Source organism: Cibotium barometz, chromosome 38 (genome assembly GCF_041138505.1).
Source record: "Cibotium barometz isolate CiBa-2024 chromosome 38, ASM4113850v1, whole genome shotgun sequence".
In the NCBI taxonomy this organism is placed as follows: Eukaryota; Viridiplantae; Streptophyta; class Polypodiopsida; order Cyatheales; family Cibotiaceae; genus Cibotium; species Cibotium barometz.
The window spans coordinates 2,554,640-2,577,084 of record NC_141083.1 but is presented as its reverse complement, the minus strand read 5'-3'; the positions used below and the strand labels follow the sequence as shown (position 1 = coordinate 2,577,084).

The 22,445-nt window shown below is 40.5% G+C and overlaps 1 protein-coding gene across 3 annotated transcripts in view; it reads left to right on the top strand.

The window, feature by feature from the left end:
* The window catches only part of LOC147616236 (uncharacterized), a 38,052-nt gene extending 19,345 nt beyond the window's left edge, over positions 1–18,707 (top strand). For 2 of the 3 annotated variants that reach the window (XM_086777037.1, XM_086777038.1), the window contains exon 5: positions 14,070–14,361. In XM_086777037.1, the coding sequence (XP_086633163.1) occupies positions 14,070–14,120 (51 nt within the window). In that variant the 3' untranslated portion in view covers positions 14,121–14,361. Of the gene's footprint in view, positions 1–14,069; positions 14,362–18,632 lie in introns of those variants that run through there. The other variant, XM_086777039.1, reaches the window with a different exon arrangement.
* Positions 18,708–22,445: the final 3,738 nt, after the last annotated feature.

The window sequence follows — 22,445 nt, the reverse complement described above, 5'->3', positions numbered from 1 at the left end:
TTCCACATGCACAATCTGGAAGTGAAACATTGACAAAAAGTTTGCCCAACGCATATGCTTCTCTGAAAGCTTAGTCTGCGTGAGGAAATAACGCAAGGTCTGATGATCTGTCTGTACAGTAAAATCAGCCCCAAGCAAGTAGTGTTTCCAAGTAGAAAGAGCGTGAATTACAGCCAACATCTCTTTCTTATACACCTGTAAATGCTTCTCAGCATCTTGCAAAACTCTACTCTCATAGGCTATCACATGTCCCTCTTGCATGAGAACTGCACCAATGCTACTTCCACATGCATCACACTGGACAACAAAAGCCTTTCGGAGGTCCGGTAACACCAATACCGGGTCCGAAGTAAGCTTTTCTTTGAGCTTTTTGAATGCTGTAATTTCCCGATCAGCCCATCTAAACGGAGTTGCTTTCTTCGTCAAAGCATGAAGAGGCGAAGCAATTTCAGCAAAGTGCCGTATGTACCGCCTGTAATAGGAACACAATCCTAGAAAACTGCGTACATCATGCACGGTCCTCAAAGCTGGCCAATTAAGTATTGCTTCCACCTTTGCTGGATCCATACGGACTCCATGACCAGACACAATATGCCCCAAGAAATGTATCTCCTGCAAAAAGAACTCACTCTTCTTGCCATTAACAACCAACCTATGGTTTCTGAGTTCTGCAAACACAATGGCCAAATGCCTTCTATGCTCTTCTTCAGTTTGTGAATGCACAATCATATCATCAAAGAATGTGCCCACAAACTCTCTATGAGGCCTGAAAATCCTGTCCATCATTCTGTTAAATGTGGCAGGCGCATTTGTCAAACCAAAGGGCATAACCAAGAACTCATACAACCCAAATGTGGTTCGGAATGCTGTCTTATGCACATCCTCGGGTCTAATGCGTATCTGATGATACCCGCTTTTCAAGTCAATACGACTAAAGACTGTGGAGCCCTGTAAGCGGTCCAAGATGTCATCGATCCTCGGTATGGGGAATCGATTCTTGATGGTATTCTTATTGAGCGCCCTGTAATCAATACACATGCGCCAAGAACCATCCTTCTTCTGCACCAAGAGCACAGGTGAGCAAAGCCAAGAACCATCCTTCTTCTGCACCAAGAGCACAGGTGATGAGCTAGGCTGAATCAACCCCTTATTTAGAAGCTCCCGCACCTGACTCATAATCTCTTCCTGTTGGGCTGCACTAACACGGTACGGCGGTCTATTCGGTGGAGTACTACCAGGAATCAGATCTATGGCATGATCTTCTGGCCTCTCAGGAGGTAATTCTCCTGGCAATGACTCGAAAAAACAATCTTGAAACCCACTTAAGAAATCAGCCCTGTCCTTATCTAACATTGACAAATTAGACTTAGACTCATCATCCTGTGCATCCTTTACATAAATCAAGTACGCGGAAAGATGCTTTTTCATTACTGATGAAATCGCCGAAGCGGATACAATAGGACCAGATTCCCCTTTGAGTTTTACATCCAATACATGCTCTTTCCCTCTATGAGTCAGAGTAATTTTCCTATTGTAAGTATCCACCACCGCATGTACCCTGTGGCACCATGGCATCCCCAACAAAACATCACAGCCATCCAAAGGCATGATGAAGAACTCCTCGCTGTCCACATAACCTTGCAAATGAAGCCGAAGCTTCCCAATGATAGGAGTAACGGGTTCTGCATACCCTGGACAAGCCATATTAGCCTCATGTAACGGCCCCATCTCCTCTGCGCGAATCCCCAATCGGCCAGCCAAGTCTGGTGAAATGAAGTTGGCTCTAGCACCTGTGTCAAAGAAGATCAAAGCATTCTGATCTCTCACTTTGCCCCATGCCCTGCACAACTCTGTAGCTTCACCACCTAGCTGCTCCCCCACAAGATCAGGAGCTAAGCCTGCAGAAGGCTTTGGTTTCTTTGGCTTGGGCTCTCCTTTATTGTCAGGGTCCTTTTTGGACGTTCTTTTGGGACAATTGAATGACATATGCCCCTCTTCAGTACAGTAAAAACACTTTTGAGCATCTCTCAAAGCCTATCTTTCCTCAGAAGTCCTTTTGGGCATTGGCAACTTCTTATACTTTGTCTCTGTAGACCCTTTAGCATCACGAGAAGCATGCCCAAATTTTTCAGCTTTCTTGCCCAATTTCTTACTGCCTTTAAATCCAGATGAACCACCTGTGAGTAACGCATTAGCTGTCATAGCATTTTCAATCATCTGTGACATGTTCGTTACTCTTGTCTTTATACAATAATCTCGTACCTCCTTGGGCAGCCCACAACAATACTTCTCTACCTGCTCAGATAATGGCACGGCACGATAAGAAGTCACTGGGAGTAGAGCTTCCCAAAACTTCTTGTTATAATCCTCCAAACTATCACACTTTGAAGCATCCAGCTTGTGCCATGCGGTCATAACATCCACCTCAAATGTAGATGTGAGCCATACGGAAGAGAAAACCTGTTTGAATTGGACCCATGTGGTGGGTGCTATGCCCTGCAAAAGAAGAGTAGACCACCACTGCAAAGCATTGCCCTTGAGAAAAGTGGTAGCTTTCCTCACCTTAGAGGACTCTGTGTAATTCCCACCAGAAAAAGCAGCATCAAACTGCTGTAAAAAGGTAAGTGCCTTCAATTTATCCTTGGCCCCACTGAAAGTGTCAAACTTCACTGCAGCTCCCCCTTCCTTGTAATCCTTCGCCTTTCCCATAGGCGTTAGATTATCATATGGAAGTGGTTTCGTGAGATTGCTGCCCCCAACATTCATACCCATCATTGGGTCAACATTTCCCATTCCCATGCCAGGCATACCATACATTCCAGCCATGTGTCCATACATTCCGTTATGCATACCTGGCTGCATGCCACCAAACATATTGCCTTGCATCCCAGGTTGCATGCCTGCAAACATATTTCCAGCCATACCGGACTGCATACCACCATACATATTCCCCTGCATGCCAGGCTGAAAATTGGCTCCAAAAGGCCCATACATACCCATGCCTCCCTGAGGATAACCCCTAGTCATGGATTGGAACACCGAGCCACCACCAAAATAACCTGGATGCATATTCTGCTGAGGAATAGGTGGCTGTCCATAGAAGGAACTCTGAGAGTTTGCACCATAAGCATGCTGCATATTCGGAAACTGGCCAAAAGATGGTTCCTGTGGGATGGCACCACTATGACCCTGAGGAAGATTCTTCGAACGAACCTCCTCCTTCTTTTTCTGGGGCTCTGTGCGAGATCTCATAAATTCAGCAAATCTCTCACTCTGAGTGAGCTGCATAAAAGTATCCGTAACACTAGCCAAGCGATCTTTGAACCGAGCATCATTCTCTTTACCATGCACATCTTCTGGCTGTGTTACATCCTCATAAGGCTCAACATCAGCCTGTTCTCCTGCAAAAATATCCTCAGATACATCTCTTTCAGGAGAAGTCTCTTGCTCTTCTTCTTCGTGATAGAAGTACTCTTCCTCTGTATCAGACATGATTGCTGAATTTTCAGCGATGGCTTTCTTCAAAGCAACCACGAGCTCACCCCCTTCAGAAAGTTGATGATTGGTCCCGGGGACGGAACCTTGAAACCGGCCTCTGATAGAAAACCAGAGTGCGGTAGAAGCAATCACCCGTTCACTTGTAGTCTAGATGAGAAACAAAACACAGATTGGAGCTAGAGTGCCCAAATCTGAAAACACAGCGACACCTGTTGGCCCCAAAGCTTGGTGCCCCTTGCGGTATTTCTTTATTCAATTATAATAAAATGAATGGCTGAGTACAACACAAAGACCAGCCAAGAGTTTACACCTGTAAGTCCAATCTGACGGCCCACAAATCCTTCTCAGCACAGAGGATCTATGCACACAGATCTGTGTCTTCAAACAACACACTGTGCCTCCCTCTGATCAGCCAAGATCACTAAGCAGGCCAGCCATGGGCATACATCTGGCATAACTCAAGTGCATGATACATCTTCTCAGCTCAAACATACATGTGCTGTCCAAACTCTGTCTCAACCCTTGTCAATCTGCCATACCCCTCCTCTCACAAGGGGCCAGATAACACATATCTGCAACAGACATCAAGCAGTAGAAAGAGAGATAGATGAACAGAAACAGAGCTTACCAAGTTCAGCTCGTGAAACAACACTGGAGGAAGCAACAGCACCAATCTGTACTTGCAAGCACTTGTATCCACAACCCTGCTTCACACGTGTGCTTGTACTTGCCTGTATCCTCCTCCTGATGTTCACTCTTATGCTGTCCTTGAAATTACAGATCTGAAAATCAGCACTGTACCCGTCTGTACCGCCTCGGGATATGTGCCAAGAGTTGTACTTGCACAAACAGCCGGCTGTCCACTCTTGTACCTGCCTGAATCAGAGTATACAGTCTGTCCAGCACCTGTTTGCGCCACCTGCAGCAGCCTGCAGCAACTGTACTTGCTGTACCTGGCTGTCCGTACACTGTACGGCAGCCGTACAGTACAGTACTGCTGTTGTACCTGCTGGTACAGCCTGACCAGACCTGTGCGCAGAGAATCCAGCAGCAATTAACAGCCGCCTGTGTGTAGCGTGGACCAAGGAAGTGCCTGCAGCCTATCCGTACAGGCTGTACGGCTGGTTTGCACAGGGAAAACTGCAGCAAAGAGTCTTCAGCAGTCGCCTTTCTCCTTCCACTTCTCCACGCTTGAGTACATGCGCTTCAAGAAACTCCACGATTCCCTCTTGTCCAAAAGCTAGAGAGAGAGAGAGAAGAGAGAGATACACTTACTCCAAAAGTGGAGTGACTCTCCCTCAAATTAATCCCTAGGGCCCCAAACTTTAATAAGTTCCTAGGGCCACTAAGGCCTAGGGGCAAACTTCAATAAACATTAAAACTTAATGTTTCTAGTTCCCCCCTTCACACCTAGGGATGTCCACACATCTTAAACTCTGTCCGGGCACCCCCCATGTGAATCATAAAATATTCTGACTCTGCAACCACCATGCCCACACTTGTACTGTTCCATTTTCACAGGGCCATGACATCTGCTGTATCGTCCACGAACTCAGAATCATGTATCGTCCACGAACTCAGAATCAAGTAGCTCCTCCTGTGCTTAGATGGGAAGACGCAATCCTTGGAGCTCGGTCTTCTAGGTGGAGAGAAAACTACTCATGGCATCAAGCGACAAACAAGAAGAGATAAGGTGCTAGCGGGCATCCTTGCCGGACTGAGCGAGAAAGTGGAAATTTGTCACCTCTAGCTCTTTGAATAAGAACTTGGTTGTGTGAAGCCAAGTAAAGTCCGATACACCTCGGACCCACTCCTTCGGGAAACCCAACTTGCACATCGTCCCCTCTAGAAATCACCAATCTACTTTGTCATAGGCTCTCTCGAAATCAAGGAGAACAATCAAATCCTGTTGACGCATACTAGTCGACGCGGTCGCCTCTCGCAGAAGGTGAAGATGTTGTATAGAATACTCTGATCTTGAACGAAGCCCGTTTGAGTACTTTGGATGCCTAGGAGAATCCTCAACCGGCACACACTAGATTTTCCAATTACATGAATAAGATGAAAACAGAGATAATCCAAGGAATCCAGTGGAAGCTCGACATGAATCCCAAGAGTACTCACGTGCATGTGACAACTAGTGGCATGGTATACATACTGAAATAGTCATCACAACTTCTTTTTTTCCGACTAGCCTTAGGCCCAAGATCAATGGAAACCAATGCCTTTGTGGGACATCGATTCAAAATATGACAAGCACACATGACAGCTTCCACCCAAAAGATATGTGGTAGCTTCTTTGCCTTTAACATACATCTGGCCATCTCCATGAGTGACCGATGCTTCCTTTCTGCAACTCCATTCTGTTGTGGAGTATAAGGAGTAGTATACTGATGTTTGATACCTCTACTCTCAAGAAAGGAATTCAACATGTGTGACATATATTCCCCCCCTCGGTCAGAACGGAGAGTCTTAACCTTGCATCCTGACTCTGTTTCAGCAAAAGCTACAAAGGCCAAAAATGCATCATATACCTGTGATTTTTGTGTCAACGGATAGACCCAGCATATACGAGAGAAGTCATCAATAAATGTAGCAAAATAGAAGCAACCTCCTAATGACTTCGTCTGCATGGGACCACAAAGATCACTGTGTATAAGCTGCAACTTTGCAGTTGCTCGTAGAGCCTGATCACGTGGGAAGGAAAACCGATGCATTTTTCCCAAAATACATCCTTCACATATGTGATCTGGAGGCTTCTCCATAAGAGGTAGATCTGTCAACATGTTATGTCGCTGCATAAGCATAAGACTACCAAAATTTACATGCCCCATGCGAGCATGCCATAACTCCGCATCAACCATAGCGGGAGTAAGAGTGAATGCATTATAAGCAGACTGATCCACTGGCTGAAATGCATCCAACTGATATGATAAAGTCCATGACATAATGTACCAGTAAGCATCAAGGTCAAAGCATTAGCTTTGTCTTTGACCATGCATTTGTCATCATCAAAGTGGACTTGCATTCCACAGTGTGCTAAAGAAGAAATGGACAACAAATTCTTCTTTATCCCTGGTACATATAAGGCATCTGTAAGGCGAAGAATAGAGCCATCAATGGCTGTGAGCTGAATCTCCCCAATGCCACGAACTGGATATGAAGCATTATTGGCACACTGAACAGTTTTACCAACAGGGGCAGGGCCTACATGACAAAACAAATCCCTGCGAGATGTGATATGCTTTGAAGCACCACTACCAAAATACCAAGTACATGCATGCTCTGTCATACTGAGTGCCTTTGGCCTTCTTGCTATGACGAGCATCCCGACGCTCTAATACATCCTCCTCCTTGTCATGTCTAAGATGGCGACGGTGCCCAGATCTAGGGTTGATTTCCTGTGTAACACCTTTCACTCTGGATGGAACTTTAGGAGCAGGAACATACCTAGAAGGTGGAGACACCACCGACAATGCATGAAGATCTTTTGCATCTCTCAAATGGGCTGAAAACCCCTCATCATCCCCTCGAGCTGCATGTCGTTGTACATCATTTCCTCGGGTTGCATGCCCCCTCATATCTGTTGCATAGGCTGCAAGCCCCTCAAAACACTTGCTTGGGCTGCATGCCCACTTACATCACTTGCTCGGGCTGCATACCCTCTTACATCACTGGTGCGGGTTGCATGCCCTCTCACATCACTGGTGCGGGCAGCATGCCCTCTCACAACATCATCGGAGTTCCCTTCATGGGATTGCCTGCGAAGCTGTCGTGTGAAGACCCACTTGTCCTCATCATCGGAAACATCGCCACGGCTTTTTAAATAAGCAATGGCCAACTCTCAAGGTTTGTCGATTCCCATCTGTTGGGCAATTGCATGAAAAGTGACCACATCAGCCTTGACATGAGACTTTGATTCAATGACCCTCTGTACATCAAGATCTCTTTGCAAAGCATGGAGCTCTTCAAGCTCATTCATCAAGGCATCAATATCCTGTTGATCCTCAGCCCTGTAGACAATGATGGATCGTTATCCGCCAAAGCTCCAACATGATCCCTGTCTCTGTCTTCTTCCCATGTGCGGCGAGTACGGATGATAGAGTCCTCCATAGAATGATCTGACTGGTTGGCCATAATTTATCTTCTAGTTTTTCAGAAAGAAAAGAATTTTCCGTGCCTCGGAATCGCTCTCTACCAGTTCCCCAAGTATGATACCGAATAGACTGCAAGGGTGCAATAGTGCCCTCACATAGACAGGAGGGCCATGAAGTCTTTCCACACGCTCACTGCCGCTTAAACCAAAAGTAACCTCTTTCGAGGCCCGACAATAAGACGAGGGCTATCACAGAATCCCAACCTTCTCTCATGGATAATGACTCCTTACAGCCATATCCAGCATCATATTAGGCACAACTGTGTAGAAAGCTAGGCTCTGATACCAATGTAAACCAACTTTCGAGACTGATAGAAGAAAAGTCTTTGGATGACGACTCTTCTTCACAAACCAAGAACACATCAGAATATGTCTTCTATACCAATTCAGGTAGAGGTAGAGGTTGTGGTCGAGGCCAAGGTGGTGGCCAACATGGAAACCATAATTATGGATAGCAACAGTCCCATTAGGGGAAGGTTGAGGTCTATAGGGGCCCTTTAAGATGCCATGTGATTAAAAGGTTATTAAGGAAAAGAGCCAATCGTGTGATGCCATGTATACAAAAATGTTGGGTGATTAAAGGTGGTCAAAAGAGTCTCTAGAAGATGCCTTTTTGTACTTTTCATTTCCAAAAAGTGGGGGGAAAGTTTTTGAAATTTCGGACGTCCATAACTTCTACATATGAGCTCAAAATTTGTCGGAAATTACAAATCCAGAATCTACTCGTCAAGCTCTTTCCATAGATATGTCACATGATATAGTTTTGCTCGCTCGATTTCAAATTCAATTTTGGCGGGAAACTTTGAAATTCAAGCTTCTAGCCGTTTGAAGAACAAGAAGGTATCTAAAGTCAAAGAAACTTAACGTTTTAACAAAAAGTCATTAAAATCATAATATGGCAGCTTAAAGGGCTCCTATAGACCTCAACCTTCCCCTAATGAATGATTCGCACAGCAACAATAGCAATCGTACATAAGTGGAAGAGGGCAGTCTCAAGGCAGGAGGAGCCTAAGAGGCCGTGGTAATGAGAATATATAATAATCAAGAATAGGTTCTAGAGATTGCTATTATTGTGGCAAACTGGGTCATTATTCTATGAAGAATGAAAAATTACACCAAAACAATTATGCGTCTTCAAGCAAGTAGGTTGAAGATAGATATGAGCATTTATTTGTTATGCAGCACATGGTAAATACAATGATTGCGGATGTATCCATAAATGCTCATGATGTATGGTATGTGGACTTAGGAGCCTCTAACCACATGACCTGTCTTGGTGAGTTTAGAGATGTGAAGAACTTGAAAAAATTAGGTTATGTAGAGATGGGGGATGTCATAGCTCATCTTATTTATCATAGTGGGAATGTGCCATTGTGTAAGCATGTCGGAGGTCAAAGCTGTTATGTTTGCACAAGGTGCAGGTGTTATGGTCGATATAGATATTTGGCATAAATCTATTGGTCATGTAAATGAGTAGCATTCTGAAATTGTTACACGTTTGTCAAAGTTTAAGGTGGATGGAATGCATAAGGTTTGCAAAGCATGTCAATTTGGGAAGCAAATAAAGAATGTATTTCCACATGACATAAATGTAAGCAAGAGGGCACTTAATGTGGTGCACACGAATGTATGGGGGTCGACAAAGATGGTATTAATGGGAGGATGTCGCCATTATGTATCTATCATTGATGACCACACAAGGAAGGTGTGGGTGTACATCATGAGAAAAGTAAAGTATTTACTTATTTTTAGAATTTCAGAATGTTGGTTGAAAAACAAACAGGTTTACAGATTAAGTGTCCGAGGTCAAATGGAGGGGGAGAATATTTCTTCAATGAGTTCAATGCGTATCTAAAAAAGCATAGAATTTAGAGACAATTTACATGCAGGTATACTTCACAAGAAAATGGTGTTGCTGAGAGAAAAAACAGGCACATTGCAAAAGTTGCTCGTGCATTAATGGTTGAGAAGAGTATGTCTCATTATTATTGGGCTGAAGTAGTTGTGATTGTAGTTTACATTATGAACAAGGCCCCCGCAATAGTAGTGTATGGTATAACTCTAGAGGAGAAGTACAGTGGTAGAAAACCAGATTTTTCACACTTGAAAGTTTTTGGATGTATTGCATATGTACATATTCCTGATGAGCTATGCAGTAAGCTGGATTCGAAGGCTAAAAATGTGGTTTCATTGGTTACTCCCTTGAGCAAAAGAGATACACATGTTATAACCTTGTTACATGTGAGATGAGGGTGAGCAGGGATGTATTTGATGAGATGAGCAGTTGGTATGCTAATGTAAAAGGCTATACATGTTATATGTTGGAGAATCCCACTATGTAGAGAAAGATAGTGGGTACCTTGATTGATGTAGATTGGGCTGGTAGCATCTTGGATAGAAGATCTACTAGCGGATTTATGTTTTCCTTTCGGGGTGGTGTTGTTCCTTGCAGTAGCAAGAAGCAGCTACCAATGGTTGCCTTGTCGAGTATAGAGACAGAGTACAGGGGTGCTGCGATGACAGCATGTGAGGTAGGTTGGTTACACATACTACTTGGAGATTTGGGGCTGCATGTGGACAGGCAGATTGTCATTTATTGTGACAACCTTAGTAGCATCATACAATTAGCTAGGAACTCGGTGTTTCATGCACGGACCAAACATATAGAGGTCCACTATCACTTCATCAGAGAGGTCATGGCAGGAGATATTGATCTTGTGTACGTTAACACAGAGGAGTAGGTTGCTGACATTTTCACCAAGGTCTTGGGAGCTGAGAAGCTTCACAGATTGCGCAGCATGCTTGGAGTCTTGGAGATGGAGTTGAGCTTGAGGGGGAGTATTGAGATGTCAAGCTCAACCAGAGCTGACACTCACGACGTGCTTGGGTGACCGTTTTACATTTACATCATTGGCACGTTTGGTAGCCGACATGACGAATCTTCGCCACAGTGATTCTACAGATGGACTACACCTTTATAGTCCATCCACCGAGTTATGGCATACTTATCTTGCTAGCTCACCTACTAGCATGTCACATTATGGACCGCTTGTATATAGTACTCTAGTACTTATGTTGTTCTCACTTACCTTTTATAGACGTCTTTTGAGTAGAGAGAAGAAGGAGATTTCAACCTTCCAGATTTGTGTGTGTGCGCGCGCTTACAAGAGCTCAAGCTCTCTTTCCTCTCCCAATCTTTTCAATATATATATACACATACATAAATGTGTACAACATATGCATACACATAGACACACATATATGTGCATGCATGCATGTATGTATATTTATATACATACACACACACACACACACACACATATATACATGTACATACATGTGTGTGTGTGTGTACACACACACACACACACACACACACACACACACATATGTATATGTGTGTATGTACACACACACACATATATGTATATGTGTGTGTGTATGTACACACACACACACACACACACACACACACACACACACACACATATATATATATAGTGTGTGTGTGTGTGTGTGTGTGGAGGGGAATATATATATATATATATATATATATATATATATACACACACACACACACACACACACACGCACGCACGCACACACATACACGTGTGTGTGTGTGTGTATATACACACACATACTTATGTGTATATATGTATATATACACACGTGTGCGCATGTGTGTGTACATACATACATACATACATGCATGCATATATGTGTGCATATACATACATACATATATACATGTATATATTTAAATGTATGTATGCACGTACATACATACATACATACATATATGTATGTGTGAGACACATACACATGCACACATATGCATATATGTGTGTATGTATGTATGTGTGGGTGTGTGCGTGCACGTACACGTACACATAGATAGATATACACATAGACACACACATGTATATAGGTAAGCTTGTAGGTATATATCAATGTATATACTTACAAACATAGATAGATAGATAGGTACACACACACACACACACACGAGTGTGTAGACTTGCGTTTTGTAATTTTTTTTAAAAAAATACCTCTTCTTTTTGCTTTCATTTGAGCCTTATATCTCTCTCTCTACACACACACACACACACACACACATGCACCCCCCCCACACATATATATAAATACATACATACATATACATATATATACACATATATGTATGCATGTATATGTGTGTGTGTGTGTGTGTGTGTGTGTGTGTGTGTGTGTATGTATATAATTTGAGTATGTTCTTTTTCCGAGCTAAGAGTCGTGAGCTTAATATTCCAAGCTTGCTTTCCACTACCTTTTATAGCACATCCTTTCTTTAAAAAATGGTACTGTACAACCTAGTTTCCCAAATAAAAAGTGTTATGACATCTCCCCATGTACTTGAAGAAGACACAATAAGACATATACAGTCCCCTTACATAGACAACACTAGGTACTTGAAAGAAGACACAATAAGACATACAATCCCCTTACAAAGACAACACTAGGTACATTATTTCTCAAAGTGATCCACCATCCAAGATCCTTAGGACACATGCTTTTTTAGGGATTTTGTTGTTGCCAAAAAGAGCCTTGATTCATGCATTCTTATAAGGCATATTGCTAAGATCTTCGAGTAGATACTTGGTAAGATCAAGTAGCTCGTTACTCCCTAATATTAAGATACCATCACGGATAGTCATAGGTAAGGTACACATTAGTAACAAAAAAAGTCAATTGCACATCTACTTGAGGTGGCACACATTTTCTACATTGCTAAAAATAGGATTCAAATTCTAAGTGACTCATCTTATCACTCGAGCCATGCTACAAGATTATTAAAATTGATGGCTTTTTAAAGCTAAATCAGAACCTAGAAAGTGTCCCTTTATCTAGAAAAAGGGTCATGGGAGCCAAGAACAGCCTCCAAATCAAAACCTCCCTTTTTAGCCAAATCAAAACCTAGCAATTTATCCAACAAAAGGGTCATGAGAGCCAAGAACAACCTTTAATGAAATGTATTCATCCTTAGCAAAAAAGGTCATGGGATCCAAGAAAAACATCCAATTAACTATGTGAACATATATATATATATATATATATATATATATATATGTATGTATGTATGTATGTATGTATGTACATACATACATACATACATACATACATATATATATGTGTGTGTGTGTGTGTGTATACATACATACACACATTCATATACATGTGTGTGTTTGTACACGTGTGTATACATACATGTGTGTGTGTGTGTGTGTGCATATACATATATATGCACACACACACACACACACACACAAATCAAATTGGCACACAATTGTGTTGACTAAGGGGGATGATTTCTTTTGTCTATCTAATTTGGGTCACAGAGTGAGGATTTTAGTGGTAGCAAAGAATCAGTGGAGGTAGTGATTTATCTATAAGGGAAATGGAAAATATGCTTTCCAAGGTCCAGTGAGGACAGCCAGCATGAAGTTCTCATTAGGGTTTTCCAAGCGTAAGGGTTGAAGAATGTGTAGATTCTAATGAGGAGACCCATCATATCCCACTACCATTTTCGTCTATCTGTATTTGCGACCGTTGACATCCATCCAAGGATGTTTCCATCCAATTGATTTCCTTTAACCAATAGCCATTAAGTTCTCCCCTTCTTTTGGTCGTTTCTGCCTCTCCAGGTGTCCGATTTAAGTGATTCAAAAGTCCTTTTGGGGATTTTTGGCCGCTCTAGACGCAATGGTGATGTCAAAAGCACCAAGTTCTACACCAAACTTCCAGTAAGTGTAGATTGTTTAGGAGAGTAGCATCAAATTTTTGGAAAAGCTACCACATGATGACGTAAGTGCCTTTTACAAACCCAAAAAGTTGAGAGACTTGTAGCTAGTGCACATATTTCAATACCTTGTCAGATTCATGTTTTAATAACTTACGATAGTTTCTTGTCAAGTACACATTTAATGAGAGTATCTTTTTAAAAAAATTTCTAGAGAGAGAAAATACGAGTTTGTGAATTTCTTATAAGGCCCTAGAAATGACCTCCAAAATTTCCTAATTCATGTATGTATGTATGTATGTATGGGTGTGTGTGTGTGTGTGTAGGTACGTATGTATGTATGTATGTATGTATGTATGTATATATATATATATATATATATATATATATATATATATATTAAGAGAGAGAGAGAGAGAGAGAGAGAGAGAGAGCGAGAATAGGTTTCTCTTTCCATATCTTATTTTGTTTCTATCCATCCTATGTTTGAAAACCAAATGGGCCATCATGTCTCAAATGCAGATGTTGATTGCTCTAAAGATGATACATTTGAAAGCCAAAATGGGTCATGAATGTCTAATTTGATCACATCATGGTATTACAACTAATCTTTTTTTTTTTGTCGGAACATGCTAGATACAAGAATTGGAGGCGAGTGTATATGTAATAGCCAAAGATGAACCATGAAACTATGCACAAAGAGGTATGCTTTGTCAAAACCGGGGAAAGGGGACAAAAGATGATAACTGCAACAAATGACTTTCAATACAATTACAGAAGGTTGAAATAGTGTGAGAGACCTACTAATGTTTTCACAAATATTCATTCAATTGAAATATTACTAGCTCTCCAAAATTTCATTTTTCTCCTATCACATTCACTAGGAGATGTTAGTAATTTGTATCTAAGATCTACCAATTCAGACCATTCAAATTTGTATTAGATGTTACATTTAATTACAAAGTGTACACTAATTTGAACCATTATTGAAATGTTTGATTAGAAAACAAAGGGTGTTGTTGGCCTTGTCCTTTTTACCTACCATTATTTTGAGCATGTGAAATTTTTCTTAATAACATTTCGGGGTAGATTCTTCAAAATTCATTAATGACCAAATTTTAGTTAACTTCTTCATGATTAACACATTTATGGTAGTAAAGGGCTCACCTATTGGTTGAGTCTTGAGTGAAGGGTCACCTTTTGAGGGAATCTTAACCAACTATGCTATGGTTGAAAGCTTTGCCATGCTAAGTTGACATGCCAAATTATACCTTCAAGCTAAGCTTTGCAAAGTTTCTCTTTGAGAGGATGTCATTCTATCTTCTCATTGTTATATATAATAAAATACACACATTGTTTTACACAAGGTTTCATGCGACACAAATAATACATAGTTGGTCTTGCTTCCTCACCTTAGGTTTATCCTCGTGCAGTTGTTACATAAACTAATCTTTCAAAAATAATTATTATTGGCTTTACCCCTTTTTGTCACCTTTTCAACCAATGTTTTGAAAAGTAAAAGTGTACTACTCATATTTTTGTCTGTCATTCTACTTTTATCTCCAATAGTAGTGAGCGGCATGTTTTTTGGCGAGTGGGAGAGGTTTTTTAAAATGGTCAAAGTTATAAATAAATTTTACAGTGTAAGTGCAAAAAATTGAGTGCAATGTCAAACAATTGTGTGAGAGTGTACGCATACATTTAACAGTCTTACACTTGGAATTTTTTCTAAATGTAAGTGCGAAAAATTGAATCCAATGTAATGTGGATTTGATGTCACGTTCGATGGCCATAGTCACTATAACACTAGTCACAAATCTTGCACATAAATTTACACTAAACATAAAGTCATCATAGCAAATTTTTTGTCCTTTTTTGGCCAGGCTTAAAAAGTTGTAGCTAGTCAATTGGGGCTTGCACTATGAGACAAATCCCTTGCTAGCGTCGCAAGGGAAAGAGGAAGGGAGGGATGTTGAGATTTGAGGTGACATGTGAGCCAAAGAAGAGTGGAGACTTATCCCACATTGATGTATAAGCACAAGAGTGTACCTCCTCATATAAAAGGCGGCAAATTCAAGCAACTAAATATGAAGCAAGCTCTCAAGCCTCTTTATGAGTACAAGTCTCAATCTTGTAATCTAATTGTGCTTAAGTCTTAAGCTTAGTTAGCATAATCTTTTCATCATCATTATGTTGTTAATTAGCTTGCACCCACCATAATATTAGTGTTCCTTAATCATAGTAATTAAGATTAAGCACACTATAGCCATGAATGGTGAGAGTTTATCTTTTCTGACATGGTATTAGAGCCACCCCTCTCCATTAGCTTAGCATTAGCTAGCTTGATTCTCCACACCCACTTCACTATTGACAAATCTCTCTTAGATATATCTTGTTGATCTTATTTTGCTATTCTAGATGTCCAAGGGTTCAGTTCGATTGCTCATAATTTGCTCCCTATGAAGTTTTTGTGTCCACACTCAAAAATGTCGACAAAACCCGTAACTGAAGTTGAGTCTTCTCACTACTTGAGCATGAGGCTAAACTTAAAAACACATCAATTGTCACTCAAGGAATCAATCAAAATGCTTTGTATGCTAGAAAAACTATCAAATGTAATCATTGTGGCAAGCTTGGTCATATCTTTGCAAATTGTCGTTTCAAAAATAAATCAAAAAGGATTTTTAGTGCTTATGGAAGGATTGGGCACTTGGAAGAACATTGTTACTCCAAACAGAATCAAGAAAACAACTATGTGGAAGATGGTCACTTTGTGGTAGAAAATGACGTCTCTAGCTCCAAAAATATTTGCTTAAAACATTGTATGATGTAGCCAAGGTAGAATAAATAGCCAAAATTTGTAACCTCACTCTTAGAAGAGACTTGTAGACTGCAATGATAGGTCAAGTCTCTATCAAGAGAGGGGGGGACCTCACTCTTAGAGATGACCTCTAGGCCTCAAAGATAGGTCAAGTTACCATCATTAAGGGGGGTGTTAAGAGTTGAGATGACATGTGAGCTAGAGGGAAGAGTGGAGACTTATCCCACATTGATGTACAAGCACAAGAGTGTACCTCCTAATATAAAAGGGGGCCATTTCAAGTAATGAAATATGAAGCAAGCTCTCAAGTCTCTTTATGAGTACAAATCTCAATCTCATAACTTAATTGTACTTGAGTCTTAAGCTTAGTTAGCATAATCTTTTCATCATCATTATGTTGTTATCTAGGTTGCACCTACCATAAGAATAGTGCTCCTTAGTCTTTAAGCACACTATAGCCATGAATGGTGAGGGTTAATCTTTTCTGCGTGACAAAAACATTTTTCAGTAAACTTGACACGAATCCTTCTCACCCCATGGGTTGAAAAGGGAAAAGTAATTTCTTTGAACAAGCATTTTGTTCATAGTTTCATCCACTTGTTCCTATTTTTAACTTTGGTAGCCTAAGATGCTTGCGTAAAAGTATTGAGAGAAGACCACATGGCTACCAAAGGCAAAAAAAGCGTGCTACCCAAGGCAAAAAAAAGCATGCCAAGGTAGTAGGCAGCGTGCTACGTACCCAGGGTAACCGAGAACAGATGCTGCACAAGGTAAAAAAAGCATGCCGAGGAATAGGCAGCGTGCTACCCAAGGTTTTAAAAAAAAGCGTGCCGAGGGAGAGGAGTATCTTGGTTGTTGGCAGTTGCACAGTGTGCAGAGAGTAGAGAGATGGCCATAATGGCCGTTGGCTACCCCCAATAGAGAGAGAGTAGAGGCTGTGGGCGCGCGAGTGACAGCTTTCTACGAGAGAGAGATGGAACACCATGTGGACATAACCTCACCTCTGCTAGAGGACCGCCACGGCAACAATACTACAGAGAATCTCCTCCTCTAGCCGAGAAGTAGGCTTACTAGCTCTGAGTTCCAGGGTGATAACCTCCTCAACCTCCAATAGTTGTCTGAGCCATGGCGATTCAAGCTCCACGCAACTTCGACAAATGTTCGTCGATATCTTTGATGAGTGCGAGGAGCATCTTTCTCACGCAAAGCTAAAAGTAGAAGCTAACATTTCAAACCTACAAGGAGGTTGTTGGTGGGGAGGGCTTTATTTTGCCCATGCTTCTAACCCTCAACGAGAAGAACCTTCGCCATGTTTCTAAGTGAGAGGCATGATTACGATGTATGCTTCGGCATGGTCTTCTTATGGGATGCAAGGCCAATATTGTTCATATCTAGGCTCTTAGTATTGAGAACTTATGTAAACCCTAGTTTTCAACTTTGGGAAGGCAAAGACTATCCATAATGCGAGGTTCTTATCATGCAAAGGCATACCAGGGTCATCCAACTCCTTTCTTGCTCGAGAAGATTCACAAAAGCACATTGATTACCTTGGGTAGCCTAAGACCTTTTCACAAAAGCATGCAAGCAGAGCTACCCATGTGGTAGTACTACAGAGCCCTCAAGCAAGCACATAATTAAAATAAAGCAAATAAAAAAGCCATCAAATACTCAAGTTAAAAATAAAGCAAATCAAAGCTACAGAATGAATCCTTGTACCTCACAATATATATGCCTCTTCATAGACGATTGCAAGGGTCTCAAGCAGAAAGAAACCAAGCAGAAGCTTGCAAAAAAGGGCCTCTCCATAGCCAAGGTCATCCCCCTCTCCAAACTTCGCACAGACTACAAAGCCTTTGAGGTAGAAATTGGACTTTGCGGTAGTGCACAACATGCGTTTGATAGGCTACCAAGTTGGGACATTGTTTCATGGGCTAGCTTGATTGCAAGATATGCTGGACAAGGGTAGGGTGGTGAGCAAGCACTTTATTGTTGTGAACAGTTGCAAATCAAGGGTGTCATTGTAGATGCCACGATCTATGTTTGTTCCCTAAAAGCTTGTGGGAGAGGAGTCATAGAAAAAGGGCAAGAAATGCATGTTGAAATTGAATGGATGGGGCTGCTTGAAACAAATCTAGTTATTGATAGCACCTTGGTTAATATGTACGCTAGAGGGAGGGGTTATAGACATGGACACGAAGAAGGGTTTTTCGGCTTTGGCATAGCTAGCAAGAGAAGGAAGAGGCGGGGGCAGGGAGAATGCAGGGGGATGGGTGGGGGCGCTTTTTAAAAGAAACATTTAATTAAAGAATGATATCTACTTGCAGTAGAAGCTTTGCTTGCGTCTTAATTGTGTTCTTGATTTGGATGTTTTTTTGAAGATTGCGGCTTTGGTTACGAGGTCGGAGATAAATCATGCACACCGATAGCAGTTATACCTCTACATTAATCAGTGATCATGAAACAATCTCACACGACTCGTCGCATCATCGACTTCTGTATCACAGACTAACAAAGGTATTCCTATTTTTCTCTTTTTTGTATTCGAACAAACTAATGGCCACGTTCAACACTGAAGGTGTATCTTTGGTCCACTTTCGATACTGAGATGGGGGAAGGGCACATTCCCTTATGTTTATAAAATTTTAGCACCATTTCCAAGTATATTTACATATTCATGTTCGTTCGATCGCTTCATCTACAAGCGGATAAGGCTACCTTGGCATCCTAATTTGAAAATTTGGAGTTGCCTTTTTTTCCTTTTCAAGATGTGTAGAAATTAAGCACATTCTAGGATGAAGTGAACCTCTTTTCCAGAAGCATGGCTATGGGGCGGATGTGGTGTGGCTCAAATTGGGTCTGGTAGTGAGTCGAGGAGGAGGATGGTTCGTACGCCTTTGTATGTTCTCTGCACAAAACCCTGAGGATTGTGTTAGTAAGGTGAACAACCGGCGCATCTGACGGTGTAACTGGCTTTCGGCCACCTTCCCTCTTTATATCAACCAATAACACCTCTAAACTTGGTGAGCACATAGGTCACCTCCCTACAAACACAAAAAAGGCATAGTTATCAATATTTTTGAACATTTACTTATTGTGGAGAAGCTCAAACGTATGAATACTACTAAAGTATTAAAATTAAGTATAGATAAATACGGTATGTAATCATGTAAAAAATTTAAAATTTATTAGGCAAAGTTAATATTTTATTCATGTAAAAATTTAATTTTATTAGGCAAAGTTAGTATTTTATAATTGGAACATAAGGTATTAAAGTTGAGTCAAAATGGTAGATAATTACAACTACCCCAAACCTCTAATAACCTCATATGCCTTCAAGAAATCAAGCAGCTTAACAAATTTTGGCTTGCATTTGACACCATAGGACCTAAAAAATTCTCTCATATGACCTCTCAAGTGAAGTTGTTTGGCTTACAATTGAGATCACAAAAATAGTAGTAATATTATACATGTGTATATATATGTGTGTGCACATGCACACACACACACACACGCGCGTGCGCGCGTGCGTGTGTGTGTGGATGAGAGAGTATGTATGCACGCATGTATGTAGGTAGAGAGAGCGGGGAGGATTTTCAAAAATTGCCCACCATTTTTGAAAACTATTCACCTTAAAAACGTTTTCCTATTGTGGAGACTAATCATTGCTATACAACACCATTTTTACACAATAACTGTTTATTAGCTTATATATGCCATTCCCCAAACACATTAAATATATGCCATTTTTACATGCGAATTGTTAAGCTTATATGTGCCATTTCCCAAACACATTAAGTATATGGCATTCCCCAAACAAATTAAGTTTGCACTTTACGTATATGATGAGCATGATTAATTAAATCTTATGGGCTTATATCGAGAACATCACCCTCATTATATATACTAGTATTTAAAATAGTGCTATGAATGGGTGTGTTCAAAACATAATATTAAATAAGGTTCTTATGTTTTTTCCAAATATAATATATTGAAATTGTTTTATATAATAATTTATAATTATGTGAATTGCTATTAGACTAGAGATATTAAATAAGATTATTATGTTTTCTTTTAAAATATGGTATATTGGAATTATTTTATATAATAATTTGTAATTATGTGAATTGTTATATAAAACTAGAGGTAGGGAATTCAAGTGTACGGAAAGTGTGAACAACCCCCCTTTCCTAGTCTTCTTCTTCCTTGCTCGAAAACTTTGAGGAGCAGTCTTTGTTCTTCAATGGTATCATCTTTAGCTTTTATCTTCATGAGGATGCAGGCTAGTGTGGTAAATAAGCCCACCCGAGCGCATAGACATCCCTCCGAGGAGTGGGAGGATCAAGCAATGGAGCCTGGGAGAGTGGAGACTAGAAGGTTGAATTCTAGATTACCGATGGAATAAAACATGGAATAAGAGAGCTTGGATCTAGCTATAGTTGGATTTGAACTTTTGTAAATATTATTTTTATTAAGTCTTTTATTTTCTAGTATTGTTGTATCATTGTTTTAAGTTAAGTGGTTGTTTTAATGAACATCGTGTAAGATCCCTAATTAATGAACTTGTCTCTATATGTCAGACAGTGTGGTAGGATTAATTCGAAAACAAAAATGACGAGTGAGTTGGGTGAAAAGTGGGAGGGTGGATCGCCCTCACAGCACCATCCTATGGACAGCTGGACCCAATTAGTCGGGTAGCTTTCCAACAAATCTAATCAATCACACTACGCTAGGTAAATAAGTCCCTGGGCAATTCTATTCTAGAGGACTAAGTCAGTGGCCATGCCTCACATAGATGGAGAAAAAGGCGTTGCTTCTAGGAATCAAGGATAGAGGTTGCCTAAAATAGATCGATCACTCTATGGGTGATTCTATTTTTAGAACTATTTAGGAGACCACACTCCCCCTTTGCGAGATAGAGCTAGGTCTTACCTAGTAGTCATATTCTTGTATCTCTACACGGTTGAGGTGTCGATGATGAGGAAATTCTTTTAAAGGCTTAGTGAACTATCTTAAGGATTTTCTGTTTTAGGTTGGGGACCTTAGAGGTTTAATGGCACTAAGAAATCTCATCTATATAGTACCTTAAATGGGCTCATCCTTCTAATGCTTTGATGATGAGAGGTATTATTAGAAAACTCCACCAGATGATGCAAATAGCTCATCCACCTCCTGGATTCTCATCCACAAAATGCTTAAAGGATATCCTTGATCACTTGGTTTACCCTCTAGGACTATCCCAATTAGTTTCATGATGATAAGTAGTCCTAGGATCCAAAAAGGTATCTATGAATTTGAAGAATGCAATCTAGAATCAAGATGTAAATTTGGCATCTCTTTATTGCTTATATCTAGAGAATCCATACAATCTGAATATCTCTTTCAAGAAGCAATTGGCAACATCTAAAGTTATACATCTTCTTTATAGGGATCAGGTGAACCTTTTTTAGCCAATCCACCACTACTAGAAAATGGAGTCAATCTCGTGATAAAACCCATACTTATACATTCCCATTTCATATGAAGGATGTTCATTGGATTAAACTTTCAAGGAATTTTTACTCTTTCGACCTTGATATTTTGGCATATTAAGCATTGAAAAATATGCTACCATACATCCTTCTTACGTGTGGGCCAAAAGAAAGTTTTCCTTATAGCCATGAAAGTCTTTACATACTTGGGGTGTCCTACTATATGGCAATCATGGGCCTAATTTGATATTCTTCTCTTCAAACCTCCTCCTTCAAAGAACACATAGTCGATTGTTAAAGTACAAGAAATCATCCTCTAGCTTGTACCCTTGGATTTTCCTCATTTCTTGGTTTATTTTGCTTTCCTTCTTAAGCTAGATAGGGGCAAAAGAAAATCTATACCCTATTTTAGAAAATTCATTTGTACCTTATTTCCTCCTTGAATTCAGTGGGGTTAAGGGATTAGAAATCATAGTTATCATGAGAAAGGAGGATTTTTTGCTAAGTGCATCTAGAATCATGATCTCCTTCTCTGATCTATATCTATTCCCAAAGTCAAATTCTTGAAGAGTTTGCATCCATTTCCTTTGCCTCATATTAAGATCATTTTGAGTGAAGATCCACTTTAAGCTTTTATGATGAGTTATCAAAGTGAATTTTATTAGTTATCATTTTGAGTGAAGATCCACTTAAATAAGCTTTTATGATCAGTTTATCAAAGTG